Source organism: Pholcus phalangioides, unplaced genomic scaffold, assembly GCF_987345545.1.
Source record: "Pholcus phalangioides strain wild (caught in Gottingen) unplaced genomic scaffold, Ppha-v1.0 ptg000009l_1, whole genome shotgun sequence".
Classification (NCBI taxonomy): Eukaryota; Metazoa; Arthropoda; class Arachnida; order Araneae; family Pholcidae; genus Pholcus; species Pholcus phalangioides.
This window is the reverse complement of record NW_028301602.1, coordinates 57,060,440-57,077,566: the sequence shown is the minus strand read 5'-3', so window position 1 is coordinate 57,077,566 and position 17,127 is coordinate 57,060,440. Positions and strand designations below refer to the sequence as shown.

Here is a 17,127-nt window from a genome sequence, read left to right as displayed (position 1 = left end):
ATTCCATTTATTCACAACCCAGTCAGAGAAAAAAATCCCATGCGACACCCCAACCTGGAGTTGTCCCTTACCAATCGATACTTCTTTACCGCACACCAACTCCGGTCATATATCGCCATACGGCAATTTCCAACTAGTGGAGTTTGAAATGAAGGCTCCATCCATCGGTGGTCGCCCTAGGCTCGGTAGGTAAAGATCTTGCTACACCACTACCAATCGATACTGGTGCCCCTCGTCGAAACACTCGATTGAAGATGTATTAATAACTCAAGTCTAAATCCTATCCATCCCGTCAAAAATTCTGAACCCCCGCGTTCTTCCAATGTAAACACATTCAAAAAATGAGAGGTCTCTCTTCATAGCTCAAGCCCCTTGCACCAACAAGAACACGCGTAACTCTTCTTTACATCCTCCTCAACCATGTCAAGGTCTCTCTGTAGGTATGATCTTCAAACCCTTACAGCATACTCCTGTCCAGGACGAAAATCAACCCTCATATTTAAATTAAAACTCGAAATTTGTCTTTTTCATAAAGCTTTATCATCATTGTACTTACAGTTACCGACAGTTATTTGACTTCTGAAATCATAAAGCAACGTGTCTCGACAACAAACTAAAAACTTCTCAGGTACAAGTGAAAATGAGACTCGTCGCGCATCTCCCCTGTAGATAGAAAGGATTCGGTCAAAGTAGGGTTTTTCCTGTAATCGTTCGCGATTCGTATTTCACATCGGCATCATCTTTCTTTGAGAAAAGGTTGAAGGAAATAATCCACTTTCAAGGAAGAATAACATCCTAGCAGAAAAAAAAAGAGAGAGAAAGCTGGAAGTTTCAAGAGCCAAAACCATTAAGAATCCGCGAAACAGTCACGGATACATTCCATCATACACTCCGTTATCCGATACCCGGAGGATAAGTCGAAACGCACATAGTGGTTGGCTAGCTATCCCGAAAAAAAAATATACATCAACACCGAAATTGCCCAGTGAAAAATGGACTCTTCGCACAAAATCTGTTGGGTAAAGGATGATCGGCGAAAAATAAATATTTTCTATTGAAAAGTGTTTTTTCTTTTCTTTCCCCACAATGATTTTAGGCAGCGTTGTGTGATGTTATCTCGTGTAAGGCAAAAGTAATAACAAGGGGGGAAAAAATGGAAAGCCTATTGCCTGACTGTATCCAGAGTTTTCAAAAAGCCCCTTTTGGGAAAGCACGGACTGGGCAATCATTCAAAGATTTTTGGCCGTGCCATGCAAGAAAAGTGAGTTTGCCCCTTGGCAAAAAGTGGGTGGCGACGGAATCCAAAGCGAAACGCAAGCACTCCTCCTTTTCTTGCTGATGGAATAGCTGTAGACGGAGAGGAATAGGTAAAAGCAACTTATTCTGTAGCCAACTTCTATATACGTATATATGTGTGTGTGCATTTCTTTTCGTTCAAGTCAGACAGAGCTAGATTTGCTATTCCTTAAGGGATGTGCTTAAGAGGCAGCTGGCCAAAGTCGCTATCGAAAAAATGGAGACCTATTCAACTTTTTAAGGGGACTTTCATACATCTAAGAATGCTTGAATCACGCACCATCCATTCAGAAAATCGTTTTCGGTTATTTATAAATTTATGATCATGGTATCAATTTTTCATGCCGATTAATCAGTAGATTTTCTCGATAAATAGGAAAAAAATATTATTTATTTTTGAGTTGGTCCCACGTAAGAATTTATCATAAATTATAAAGCAATTATAAAATAAACAAATTCATCTTTTTTTTTATACAAATAAATCTTATTTTGAGTAGATTGAGTACGGATATCTCTCGCGGCTTTATCGGTAAGTGTGTGAGAGATTCCAATGTATAAAAAAAATCAACAACGAAATTTTTTTCTAATTAGCACGTGGTGAAATATTGCTATGAATATTCTCCGAATGAACTGTTTATTCGGATTATATCAAGTCAAACCGTGACGTATGTTTGTTGAGCCTGAGAAGAGAGAGATTTCGTATTTTATTTCTTTTCATCACCTGAAATCTGCGCAATCCTGGGACATTCAATTCACAAAATCTCGACTATACTGATAAGCGTATATCTTTGGGAAACGGGCTCCAAAGCATGGCCCATGGGATAATAATCAGAGTTTTTTGCTGTGGTGCGCCTACCATTTTTGAGAAACAGCTATGTTAAGATGTTAAGCAAATAAATATATCGATGAAGCCCGCATTAACGGTGCGCATCTGACCAGGGCCGTTTTAACGGGTTAAGGGGAGCAAACACTTTCCGGGGGCCTTAGTTTCATTATCTCAAGTGGGAAAAAAAATCATAAATAATTTCATAATTCACAAAAATGCTTGAAAACCCCTTTAATGAAAAAAATAATTTCAGAATTTTTGAAGGAAATAGTATCAGAATAACTGAAAGAAACAACCAGCGTAATTAATAAAACAAACAATTTAATAATTTACGAACTACCCAATTATCTCTACACCATTTACACTCACTAGCGAATTAGAACGTCGGTGGCAGCACTTCAAACTCGGGATAATCCTCGATTTGGCTCATTGGGAAGCCGTACTCGTTGGTATAACGGTCAACAACTTCACATTCTAGCTTCGATAGCAATGTTTGAAATCTCTATGAGATACAACCTGTCAGGTTTTGCAGTCTAGCGCTTCACACACATAATACGCACACCTGACACTCATAGATGTGTTAGATACACAAATGCATATGCATATAACACCTTTCGCCACGCACCAATTCGTTCAAAATTCATCAGAGGTATGTTTAGTACGCGTATGAGTGATTTAATAGTTGTCGTTCGTTTTCCGGCTTTTATTACAATTAACTCCTTAACCAGTTATTTTCAAACTTTTTACACCCGTGGTTTTCTTGGCCCGTAACCATATGTTTGGGACACTTCTGTGAAAGGGGCTCCTAATGAGTAGGCACACATCAATATGTTCGTTTTCATTTTCTTTCAAAAAGCATAATTACAATGACTATGTAATTACGATTGTGAAATTATGTTTTGGGGCGCGCGGTAGCTCAGGTCGATACCCACCTTAGGTATCACAGGATCTTAAAGGTGTCACGAGTATGATACCCTCCTTCTCCTAACCTGATCATGGCCTGCCACTTTGTCTCAATGAAAAGATATAAGCAGGTGATAGAAGAAGACCTGGGCCATGCTGGAAAATGTGCACGCATCTGCTGTTAATTCAACTGGAAGTTTGTTTCTGCGTAATGCTTATTACAATGCTGCCAGCTGCCGTCAATTTTTCTAACTATGAGTTATTAAATAAATGCGCCGTTGTAGGCCTGTTGCTCTTTATCACGAGACATTTTACGGGGAGATCGATACCCGAATCCTTGTGAGTCCATCCTGATGCGGAGGTGCAACAGAAAAGGCGATAGAATTCCCACGGAAAATATTTTTTCCGCAGTGAGCCCCCCCCCCCCCGAAGGGCTAGTGCACCAACCTCTCGACGAGATACGTAAAAAAACACGTCGAAAGCTGCCGTTCGGAACCGGAAATAAACTCTATAGGTCCCAGTCCATATAGCTGTTGTGTACAGAAAATGACCGTGGAGTGACGAAAATGATCAATGAATTTTTATTGACTCTATATAAGATACTTTTAGATAATTTTTCCCTAAAAGAAAATATTAATTGTATAATGTTAGGTGATTAGATACCATCGGTATACACGTACAATGATCATTAAATAATCATTAAATAATCATTCAATGTCGATTCAGAACTTTGATTGTAATTTAAGTTCCGAATCGACATTGAACGCTTCGCAAAGCACACGGAATGGTTCGAATGCATTGCGCACAAGAAGACAACCCCCCATCTTGGGCTTTATAAATCTAAAAGTAAAGTCGAAGAGTTCTTTCTTTGTGTGTGAAAATACGGAAAAATATTTCTTTCTTTCCGGATTCCTATAAACAGGAGAAATAGGAAAAAAACGCTCTTTTTTTTTTTTCCCGCAGCAGCCACAGACTCATGTTTTGTTAAATCAGTGAGAAGTCACGAAAATTCCTCTCGAGGCTTGCCGTGGTTTTAAATTCGAATTCCGCCAAGAAATTTCTTCGTCGAATGTTTCAGAAATAATACATAGATAAAAACACGGGACAAAGAAAAATACCTGTATATATACACTGCATAAAAAAAGCACCTTTTAAAGTGATTGGAAAGAGATAAAAAAACCCGGAAACATGAAGAAAATATGAAAAAGTAACATTGGCTGTATAAATACAGGCTGTATAAACACGGCACTCGAGAAAGCCGCAAAGTTTCATGCTGCAAAAAATTTATAGAAGAATAAGTTAAAGGGCCCTTTCAGACAGCAAATATTTAATCTATATGCTTTGCATGTGTATTCTTGGCTTCATAAAAATGTAAGGCATGTAATACTTACTTCTATGCAGCCTTTTTTTCTTTAATTTAAATAAAAAAATACAGAATTTATTTTGCTGAAGCAAAAAATTATTTAAATATTCCCCCTTGTTACAGCGAGAACTACCATGTGCATGTAGTGAATGTGTTTCAGAATAATTTTTTTCCTCAGCAAAGCTGAATTTCACGCGAATCATTAACATAACGTCAATGTAACTAAATACACTATCATAAAACCGAAAATTTCAGCTGTAACATAAGTACAGATATTACACGAAATAGTATGTATTCGGTGTGTGAAACTCTATTCTTTCTTTCTCTAGCTTTTTCACTTGAACTCGACACAGCAATTTTTGGAAACTTAAATTCTTATGCAATTCTCGTTATAAACTTCGTTTATGTATTTTTGCATTCTGGCTTGTTTTCGAAAAGTAACGGTTTCTGATTCGAACGAAAATGGGGTGTTTCTAGTGAACAAACAACGATAACATCGTTGACAGAAGTAAAATGAGTATCGGCGAGACGAGTCGCTGTGTGGACGCGTGGGCATCGTGATGGAATTTCATCGTGAGGGTCAGGTTTTAATTCTATTGAACCACTGGTGGTAATTTGAAGTTGGTTTTCCAAATTCAAGTCGTGAATGCGAGCCAAACTCTCATTTAAAATGGTCTCTCCACAAAGAGCAATCAGACCTACCACATTTAAAAAATTTCCACGTGATGCAGCGAGCTAAATAGCCAGCCGAGTTATCTTCGGAATTCGGAAGTTAGATGGCAGAACTTCTTTGCCATCAGGTCCCGGGGAAGCTCTTTCCCTACCGAACTTGAGGCAGCCACCGGTAAATGTAATTTTTTCAATATGCCCTCGCAAAGTCTCCTCCATGCTCAAGACGAGTACGGAAGTGTATCATGAATTTCTCTAGAAAGAAATATTTCCGTCCCAACTCGATCGGTAGTAAATTGATATATGGCGGTAAGACCTTACTTACTTACTGACCGAAACGGTGACCCATATTCCGAAGAACTTCTAACCGATAGGTTACCGTCGGGGGAAAAAGAGTATGATAGGGACAGGAAGAGTCAAGAAGGTAAGAAAAATCAAAATATCGTATCGAAAAATACACACGTTCAGTTAAAAGCAAATGGCGGTAAAACCGGAGTTGTTGCACGGTGAAGTAGCACTTTGGAATATACATAACAGTCATTCCTCAGAAACAAACTTCACCTTAGGCTCACAACATACACGCGCAGCGCACTCCGACACGTTCTATTTCGTTAAAAGTTTCTCAAAGGAATATTTATGAGATGATGTTTAGTAGCAGTAGTTGAAGATGATACACGTAGCGATATGAAGTGGTAATGTATGATGAGGTTATGACCAGGTCAACGTGATTTTCACCTGTTTGGATTAACCGATACCTCAACGAACCGTGTTCTGTTGCAAGTCACTATTTTATGCAGCAATTTCATTTTCTTGAATATGGGGAACATATTACATGATCTTGCTCGCAGCTGTGGCTTTTAATCTGTTATTATAGCTATCTTAAATTTTGAGAGACATTATGCATGGGTGCGTGAGATTAGTGGTACCGTTTGAGCAGTGGCAGCGGACCCGCGACATTAAATTGCTCCCATAGTTTACTCAATCTGTCAATTTCTTACTTCCGACTTAAGGTAGATGGCACACATTCTGAACTAGTAGGTTCCACGTATAAAACATTAGCCCAACACAATCCACGTCATAGGAGGCAAAATGGTAGTGAATTGTCCATAGCAATGGACCAGGGTTATGAATGTTCAATAAAGTAAAGTGAGATTATATCGGTTCGGCTGTTCATTTGTTGTAGTTGATTACTTGAATCATCAAGATCCTTCTATTTCTTTAATTGGGGAATACACATCAGCCAAGGTTTCGTCATTAACAATCCTGATTGAGATGCCGATATCTCAAAGCTATGTTCCGATATGTCGACTCATGCATATGCTTATGAATGTTTGAAATGTTTCTACGATCATGTTGGTATTAAATGATGGCAATGACAAAGTTATGACATTTTTTTTAATGAGATTCAAGCTCTAATGTTTATTACATACTGTGTATGAAACGAAATGATATCAAAGTTAGTGGGTGAAGAGGAAGCCAAGTGTAACGGCACACTAGCAAACATTAAACATACCAGCGAGAAATGTTAGCGTCGGTCGTAAAGATATTTGGAAACTTAGTTATCGTTGATTAAGCTGAAAGGTCGTTAAACGCCTCCGCCATGATTCTTAAATAAGCACTAATGATATCCGCGTTGGTGTATAGTTATCCAAAACGAAGAACCAACATGATACGGTGAAAGATCATAGACTCGTATTATAAAGTGTTGGGCGAACTAGAAGACGTTTTCCCTTATTGCTAATGACGTTTGTTCCTCCCTCTGAGACCAACGCATTCGTGGGCGAATGGCTCATACCATAGAAATTACTTCGCGTTTGCTTGAACTTTCCCGCAAGACACACCACGCGTGCTCGTGCATGACCAATTCCTTGACATTTAACTATCATATAGAAGGGGGAAGGAATAATTTGAGAAAATGGATTTCTTTACCAACAAAATGTTTAGCATACACAAAATAGTGCGAAGTTTTGTCTCTAGTACAAGAATCTACAAGGTTGCTTTGGAATCCGCGTCGATCTATAATAGAGTACTCACATGCATAAATTTTCATGATTTTCAACCCTTCGATGAATTGGAAAACATGCTTTTTAAACAGAATTAATTTTCAGATAATCTGAACCGTTTAGGAACTCCGTTATGGATAAAATGCAATTTCCGAGAGCGAATATACGACCATACTATGTTGATTTCTATGTTGATTTCGCGCGTGTGTGATTTAGTTTGTTTTAAGCATATAAATCAATCCCTCTGTCTGATTAGCAGGCAGACCTCCAGTACTATACTTCCATAACATGGAAGTTCAGGTATTCGCCATTTTCACTTCAACAGTATGAATCTGACAACACAACTGCGTTAGGGTCATACACAGAACACGTTCTTGCGTGTAACAAAGTTCCTAAAAATCCCCCAGAGGAATCTTTACGAGGTGCACGTGAGGTCAAGTTGTAGTACATCAAGCCGCTATGCGGTCGTGTGGGTATCGTGCTGGACCATCGTCGTAAGGATCCAGGTTTGAACCCCCGTTGGCTGCTCAGCGGTGGTCGGCTAACGTTTGTTTTCTGCGGTTTTCCAATTTCGAAGCGCTAATGTGAACTCTGGTCCCCCATTTGAAAAAACTCTCCGCAGAGTGCAGGCAGACATTCAATGTGACACACATAACATGAAAATTCAAGCATTTATCATCTTCACATCAAAATATGATGGAAGACCGGTGGCATCACCAGCAGAGTGAATATACGTGAAAAAGCACGAATCAAGTGCAACTCTGGCAATATAAATAAGTTAGGGGCCACACATACACTCAGGTTTCACATTCCGGCATGTACCAATTCGTTATAAATTCCACAGAGGAATGTGCACTACGTGTATGTACAGTTAAGAAGTAGTGGAGCAGAGCGGGGGCCACGGTTGGTCTGGAGATTAATTAGTAGTAATATTACATCAATCGAAGTTTCAGATCTACTCATTTTTTGAACATGTCACAATTTGGATACTTTTCATAGGTGCAATCGCCGGACCTCACATCAATAAAACCAGGCCGCGCGCGCGCGCTTGTGATTTTCCTATTTATTTTCCCTCATTCATTTCCTATCAGTCGTGGGTATGACCGATTCATTCACTTACGAAGAAAAGAGGAAATCAACCGAGCCGTGGACTTTCAGAGATTGAGAACCACTGCTTTATATCATGCAGAAAAAGAAAATCCTGAATCGGCCAATTTAACTTTCCCTAAGCTTCATCAAGGGGGCTGTGCTGTGCATGTCTTTTCCATCTGACTGGGTATGAATACAAATCGCAAAACTCCCCTATGCGCTGCTTTCAACTGAAAAATTGCCGAAGCCGTATGGGACTGTTTCGAATTCTTTTTTTCATCTGAACCGAAAAATAACTTTGATTTTCTACCTTAGCTGTAAATTTTGAACGAGTAAGAGGTAGTAAGTGATCACACACAGGGACGTTATTGCCATTCACTGTGCCATTATTTAGGAGACAACATGGATTACGAATACGTGTAATGTGTTTTTAATACTTAAATACAGTGATACCTTGGCTAACGAACACCTCGGATTACAAATTGTTCGTCTCACGGATACTGTTTCCGATATTTTTCTGATACGGACAACGAATGCGGATCCAGCTAACGAACATTTTAGTCAATATGGATGCATGCACTAATATAAAACAGACGTGTCGCGAGTTGAATTCCCGTGCCAATAAAAATAAATCCAATGAGTAACTGAATTTCACTTGAGCCAGATGATCTACTTCTATCTCTAAATCACTTTCCAGATACAACTCTGTTTACTTTTTCAGATAGATTTTGAGCCATTTCATGTAAAATAAATGATTAACCTAAGAGAAAATTCATTTAAAAAATTAATTTTTGAAAAACCCTCCTGTTTTAATGGTTTCAGTGGGTGCGGTAAAGAATCTTAATACCAAACTGAACAGTCTGGGTATTCTAGGCATCTTCATGTGTGTGATAGAGGAATGAGCTGACTACTTCACATAGCATACCCCCTAACATACATTTTTTTCACTTTGGCTCACGAATTTCTCACTGTATAGCGTACGTACATTAGTGTAAAATAAACAGATGTTCAGCATCTCATTTACTTTAAATTCATCTTCATCCAATTGTGACGTTGTTTATCTCAGCCTCCCATAAAGTATTTTTTTTTTTTACAGTGCTTCTAAGTGTTTTATGAAACAACTCTTCTTCGTGAACGAGTTCGTGATTTTAAGTGATCAGAGGGACGTAATCGCTATTCACCGTGACAGTATTTAGGAGACAACATGGATTACGAATACGTGTAATGTGTTTAATACTTAAATACAGTGATACCTTGGCGAACGAATGCCTTGGCTTACGAATTTGTTTTACATTTCTGGAATGAATTAAATGATTTCCTCTAGAAACTTATGGAAAATCGCGTTTCGGCTTACGAATGTGATTCTGGAACGAATTATCTTCGTTAGCCAAGATATCACTGTACGTTTGAATGTCTGACATGTAAATCTCAAATAAACTCTTCTAACCAGGAGTATAAGAAGGACTAATCTTTAGTAGGTATACGCCGCCACTGTGGTAGTCGAGTGGTCATAGTGACGGACTCGCATCGCGAGAATCCGGGTTCGAACCCCACCGTCACCACAATGGTGGTCGGCTGAAGTTGGTTTTCTGTGGTTCCCAACTTCAGGGCGCGAATGTGAGCCGATCTCCCAATTAAAAAGTCTCGCCACAGAGAGCAACAGCCCTACAACGATAAAATTATTCAGTCATTACACTTCAGTCATAGTGAGAAAAGTTGGTGGCAGATGACAGAGCACTACACATAACAAGCATTACACAGTAACAAACTTCACGTCAGGTTCGCAATACATACACACACACGCATTCCAACATGTACCAATTCGTTAAAAGTTCCACAAAGGAATATGGACGAGGTGCATGTGTGTGTGTGGTTTAATAGTAAGTATACGCCTGTGGGTTCAAAGGGGGGCTTACAGGAAACCTGTTCCAGAGATGCCTATAGTATTTAATCTAACAAAATTATCTTAGAAAACTGTTTATAAATCATCCTATGAAGAACCTAAGAACTTTATTTATTTTGAACAATTAAGGGGGGGGGTGTCGTTAACGCCCTGCTCTTTGTGAATGAACTTGCTTTAAATTTTTTTTTATTAGTGAAGTAATTAATAAGCTTATTTTTCTTTGAAAATTGAAGTTATTTGAATGGTGTTTCTTTCTCAGCATCACTCACCGAGGAATATTCAAAAGAGTTGAAAATATTAATTAGTCCGTAAGAGATTTTGAAGTTTCTGTTCAATCTCCTTATTTCTATATTTATAACAAATAGGATTTCTGTTTTCTTTTCCGCGTTTTCCTATAAGTAAAAATGCAGAAAAAAACCAAGAAAATATTCAAAAAAAAATCAAAACTATATCAAGAAGTACGAAGACAATTAAGCCAAAAAACAAATTACAGGCTTCATTAATCTGTTTTAAACGGTTGTAAATTCGATGCGTAGAAAGTTACGGAGGAAACGGTAGGAAAAAAAATCACTTTAAAACAATGTAAAATTTTTTCATACATATATATTATTAATTTCTTAATCTCTGCTCTTGCTTCACATGGGGGCAATTAAAACATTCATATTCATGGACTTTCTGGCAGTTGATGATTCTTAAAACAACATGAAAACCCGTCACGGTTCGTTCCTTGGAATTTGGTTAAAGAGGTAATTAAGGGGAAAAATCTCGCGATTAGAAAAAACATCATCATTAATATGGATATTTTCAGGGAGGGCTTTTTAATATTTTGCCGCTTTTATGGTGGCATTAAAAAAACGCGCTTGTTAAAAGTTGGGTTGAAATATTCGGAGAAATAAATATTAAAAAAAAATCCGAAAAAGAAGTTGAAAAAGTATTTTTTGGAAGGGGAGGGAATGCATTCTTTTTAGCCTTTGCCCAAGGTAGGTTTTCTTTTGTTGTGTTTGGCATGGCCTACATGCCCCGTGCATAAAAATTCCAACGTTTGCGGCACGCGATCAGCTTTAAGCTAGAGCAAATGTCAGTTTTTAAGCTTCTTTTGAAAGCGAAAGCGTGTAAGAAACTGCAAAAAACAAGCATTGCATTTCTTGTGTGGTGTAATTCTTCTTCTTCTTCTTTCTTTATTGTTTTTCCTACCTTTTATTTTTATATTCTCCTCCTTCTCCCCCTCTCGTTAAAGCGGCATCTAATGCTAAATGATTGCGAGTTATCTAAAATAGTCACATATATTTAATATCTCTCTAGGAAGAATCGCGTGATCCAGTTCTTCAGGTCACACACGATGGATGGTAAAAGGCCCCGGCCGGGGTGATTCTCTTGCTCTTTTTTGATGCCCTTTACTGTGAATTGAATGTATATGCTCCAACATATAAAAGCCATTCGACTACACTGTGACGCGACTTTTTGTTTAAATCTTGGATGAACAATAGGCTTATTATTTTACGCTATCAAAATTAGTGAAAAGAAGTTTACATCAAAATCTCATTAAGCTATAATTAATATTAAAAAACGAAAGTTATTTACGGAAAAAATGGGGATTATTTTGTGTTAATTTCAGGAAACATATTGATTCAAATTTAATCAAGACTAGAATCATCGAAGTTTTAGAATAATCGCTGCTGCTTTGTAACTGTCATCATATTTTAACATTTTTAATATGACGCTAAATAAGTCACTTAAGAACTAAGTCACCTATCGATTGAGTTTTTACAGCAACATTATCTGGCTTCACAGATTTCAAATCACATCGAAACACTACCGTTCGGAATTCGGAATGAATAGAATGCTGTAGGTGCATTAGAATTAAAACTGTAGTAGAATTAAAACTGTAGGTGCCAGTTTCGAGCGAATGCCGGTCTTCCATTTGTAAAAGTCTCCCCGCAAAGAGCAGGCAGACCTTCAACGCGGTACTTACATAACATGAAAAGTCTGGCATCGGTAATTTTCACTTCAAAATATGGAAGGCAAATGGCAGCACCACCAGAACATAAAACACGCATAACCCTGACAGCATAAACGTGTTACAGACACACCTGGCATGTATCGATTTGTCAGAAATTCCACAGAGAAATGTTTACATGTGCATGTGCGGTTAAGCAGAAGTAGGTCTCGCTCTATCTTGCTCTTGTGTACATATAAACGCTCACGTGATACATCAAAAACTGATTATTTAAACAGAAAACTGCATATATTTGGCAATGTTTTTTACAATTTCATCTATATATTTGTAAAAAAGTTGTGTTCATTATTATTTATTTCATTATTTCTTGATGGGCTAGTTATATTTCAGTGGAACTCACTTTTTTCCATCTTCTGTGGTCCGCTCCACTTTCCTTGATAACGGCTCACATCTGGACTCCTAATGAATAAACAAAAGAGAGCTAAGACGTATAGTATGATCACTTGCATTTTACTAAATCATCATTCTAGTTAGTTCACAGCCACGACTTATATAATTTCATCGTATAAGATGGAGATTTTAACAAAGCTAATTAATTTTATTGTATTTTTTACTAGCATTACTAGCAGTTTACTAGCATCAAGCTGCTGCTCTCCTCCCTGTCCTAGGTTTTTCATCACACAATAAATAACTGTTCTATTGTTGTCTTATATACAGTACAAGTCTCTCTTGTTTTTCTTTCTCTTTTTGGATTTTCTTTTAAATATTGTAAAATATGTAATTTCATTGTAAACTTTTACTTGTATAGCAGTGGTGGCCAACCTTTTTCCAAGCCGAGCCACAATCAAGATCACTTTCGATGCGCGTCCCACTTTAAGAATTTTAACGAGCAGACCATATGTCCCTTTTTACGGGACACGAGCATTCTTTCCGTTTTTTTTTTTTTTTAAATATTGTTCGGCTGAATGTCCTCTTATTTTTCATAAAAACATTCAGTTTATCATTGTTTTGAGTTACAAATTATTTTTAGTTTGGATCATAAATCATCTTACCTAAACCATGTTGAGCGTAGAAACTGGAATCTCAGGGCTCATGGTGCTTGCCTTCCCACTCACTAAATAGGCTTAGGCCCCCCCCCCCCCAGAATGCAAGAATTCATGGTTATACGATGTACCCTATGCGGACAATCCTGAATCTCATATACGAGACGTCCAGCAACTATGTCTAAAAATAGAAAACCGAACAGGACCACATTGAATATAAATTCATCACAAAACTATTATTTCAAGAGTATCTACCATAGTGAATATAGGTTTGGCAGCCTACAAGGCATTTTCGTTCATAAGGAAATGATTGTTTAAAAGTAGGAGAGAATTTCTCTAATAGAAAAATGAAATTGAATTTCTTTAATGTTTTAAAAGATTTCGCGTGCCACTCCTGATACCATGGCATGCCACTCGTGACAAGCGTGCCGTGGGTTCCCACCCCGTTGTATAATTTTATCTTAATGACTGGGGACAAATAAATCATGTTATGTTGGGTTGTATTTAATTTTGCAATCAGCTGTTTTGTTTAATATTAGTATATAAATTTTGTCAAAGCCGTCTCAAAACCGTGTCAAATGAGTGCTTGCACGTTAACATCTAATCATTCCGTGCAAGCATTAAAAATCTAGTACATATGACTACTTGGTTTCAGTACTACGTGATAAATAAAAATACATTAAAATATGAGTATTCAAATTAGCATTTCTTGAACTACTAAAGTTAAATTTGGTATAGAATGTAAATAAAAAGTTTTTTTTGTATAAAAAAATTACATAGGAAGCTTAATGAGTATTTTTCGACCTCAGAGTGTATATTCTCTCAAAAAAGAAAAAGATGTAAAAAGTCTTGTAGAAAGAGAGTTCTATGTTTTCAATCATTCAAAAGTATATGATTCTCTCGATTTTTAGAAAAATCAAGAGATTTAAGTTAAAAATAGCCATTTTATTTATTTTCCCCCGTTTTTGTTCCACCACCCCCCATGTTATGATCACCAGAACAAATTTTCCCACCTTATTTTCTTCCCCTGTCTCTCACCGAGTGATTAGTTCACTAACCACTCTGTGTGGAACTTCTGCCAAATGTTTGTGTGATTGTTTTGTCGCCATCTATCTGTCAAAAGTGAAAATATTTCATCTCTTTCTCAGGAAAGATTCAGACGAGGAGTGAACGGGTCTTACATTCGAGAAATCACGGAACGTTCTTTGACATCGTGGATATGTTATTTACTTGGGCTACCCCCCACCAAAAACTTACTTAAAAATATGGTGAAGATTATATATATATATAAGTATTCGAAATTCAAAAAAAGTAAATTTTATTTGAAATGTGTTAATCCGTTTTAATGGGGAAAACATCTGAACAACAACTGTATACGCATATAGTTTATTTTACAGTGAAACTAATGATCTTTCGAATATGACAGATGCTGAAATCGTTTTCCAAAGAAGAGCAACGAGAAGATTCAAATATTTATCTCTCATTCCGTGTTTTGCCAATTAATCATCACTATTTAAAACAGCAGCATCGCCGACGAGTCCTGTCACCGACGAAAGCTCTTCCGCTCCCGGGAGCGTAAATGAAACGCAACTTTTCTGAATTGGAATCCACACACAAATTTTCTCCGTGTCTCTTGAGAATTAGAAAATTGACTTAACGGTCCAATAAACCGTGATTCTATCTAAACTTCGAAAGTGTTAAATAAAGTCTCGCCCGTTGTAGATATCTCTTAACGTGTTCTCCGTCTTGAGATTTCACGGTCCAGCTCCTTGACATTGCGTGAAGTTAATTACCGCAGGAACGTCACGATAGTCGATGACTCACTATTCGATGAAGAAATCTGTGTAGTTTTATTTCATAAATTCAGCATTAATGTTGTTGTTTTTTTTTCAATTTATTATCCCTCGTTAAAACATCCAATTTATAGTGCTGAAGGGTAAAGCTTAAAGTGTCAGAAGCACTGAGATGTGAATTTTTCCAATGACAATATGAAATATATATATTACGGTAAATGTGATAAATTGGTTATACTATGCATAATCGCCAATCGTCTTGGTAGATTTGATGAATTTATTACTTTTACCACTAATACCCACACAAGTGTCGTTGGTAAATTTGATAAATACTGAAAATATTACAACTTTTGCGATTGATAATACCCAAACGTATCTAGTTTATTTGTATGAGCATGGAAAAAATCCCAAATGAGTATATCGGGATCCTATTATAGAATTCGTTAAATAGGAATTTGTTATACTGGGGTTTGATTGCATCAGCACAAAAACTTTTTTTGTTCATTATATCGGGTAAAATCATAAAATTTGTTAGATTGTTAGATAGAAGTTCATTTTATCGGAGTATGATTGTAAAATTTGTTAAATAGGAATTTGTTATATCGAGTTACGATTTTGGAATTCATCATATAGGAGTAATTTCGGAAGATGTTCAGAAAATGTTAAATCATAGTTCATTATATCTGGTTCACGAATACGGTCATCTACATAATAAATCTTATCACGGAAATGAGACCGACCATGTTTATCAATACGAAATGATGATTATGCATGATAATCGGCAAGTGTAATGAATTTATCACGATTTATCATGTTTACTAAAGATGCTTGGGTATCATGCATAATCACCGGTAAAAATTATGAATTTATTGAAATTTATCAAACTTCCCAAAATTTTCGATGATTATTCATAATAACCAAATTTATCACATTTACTGCAACTTATATATTTATGGTATTCTATAGCAATAAAAAAACTATGCTATCCTATCTTTCATTCTAACGAGTATTTTCCCCATGTACGAAAAGATAAAAAATTTCAATCAATGTCCATAAAATATTTGTGATTAGTAAAAGAAGAGTTCACTACAAACTAGAAATAACATTAGGTTTAATTCTAAATGGAAAGAAAAATGAATACATATTTCAGTTGATATTTACGAATAACAAAAAAAAGTAATAAGTTTTCATACCATAAAATCCCCTGTGTGGCTGAACTTCAAACGCTTCAAACATCACAAATACTAGTTGCTTATTAATCAATTAAATTTTTTTTAATACAAAATATATTTTTTACCATAATTTCAAACATAATTATCGTTTAAAATTCTCATTATTGAATTTAGTAAGTGTCGAGAATTTAGAAAGTGTGGAACAAGATGTGTCATATTTTTCCAAAAATAGTTTTTCAAAATGCTTACTAAATTATTCATAACATTCTGAAGTCTTCTAAATGTTTATTCTTTTGGTTCAAAAATTTTAATCCGTTTAATCTTCTTAAACATAAAGAACTTACGTAATATCAGAGTGCATTTTTTGGTAGTAGTCTTCTTTTTATTCTATGATTACGTCAGAAGCTGGAAACATTTTAAGCGTGTGGCTCTTTTTTTAAGAATTATTCTGAGATTAACAGTAGTACAAAAAAAGATAAATGTTGACACTGTAAGCAATCACAAATGTCTCATTATATATATTTTTTCGTTATATATACTTGATTCTGTAAGAAATTGCACGTAAATACTACCATACTCTATAAACATACCTTGAGGGAGTTTTTGCTGCAATAATATCTATACTGCAAAGAAACTTAACAATAGGATGGATAGACGAGACGTTTTTCCTTATTTGTTCCACGAAAACAGCTAATAAGCTGATGAAGAACATACTTATTAACAGTATAATATTACTAAATATGTAAAGTATTCAGTTAAAAAAAATTCGGGCATTCATTACCACATTTAAAAATAAATTCTAGTTTATCATCGTTATTATGCTTATGATAGTTTTACGCTGAAAATATATTTTACAATGATTTCTTCATCGCGATGATGTTTTTAGCATTATTATTTGCTTCTAATAAACAATGTTAGATATCAAAAAATTCATTAAAAATATTCACAAACAACATATTAAATCATCATAAAAAAACTGTCATTTGTTCCGTTCATAGCACCATTGTAATTTTCTTTACTTCCTCGTGATAAATCTAATGTTATATGACGAAGTCATACTACGTTAATTATAATTTAGTAATGTGCTGTAGAAAATTATCACGTTCTTGA

General features: G+C 36.2%; 1 protein-coding gene across 2 annotated transcripts in view; it reads right to left on the bottom strand.

Annotated features, from left to right (window-relative positions):
* dsf (nuclear receptor dissatisfaction) overlaps positions 1–17,127 on the bottom strand; it is a 72,802-nt gene that overhangs the window by 53,995 nt on the left and 1,680 nt on the right. For both annotated transcript variants that reach the window (XM_089236613.1, XM_089236614.1), the window contains exon 2: positions 12,410–12,468. In XM_089236613.1, the coding sequence (XP_089092739.1) occupies positions 12,410–12,419 (10 nt within the window). In that variant the 5' untranslated portion in view covers positions 12,420–12,468. The remainder of the gene's footprint in view (positions 1–12,409; positions 12,469–17,127) is intronic.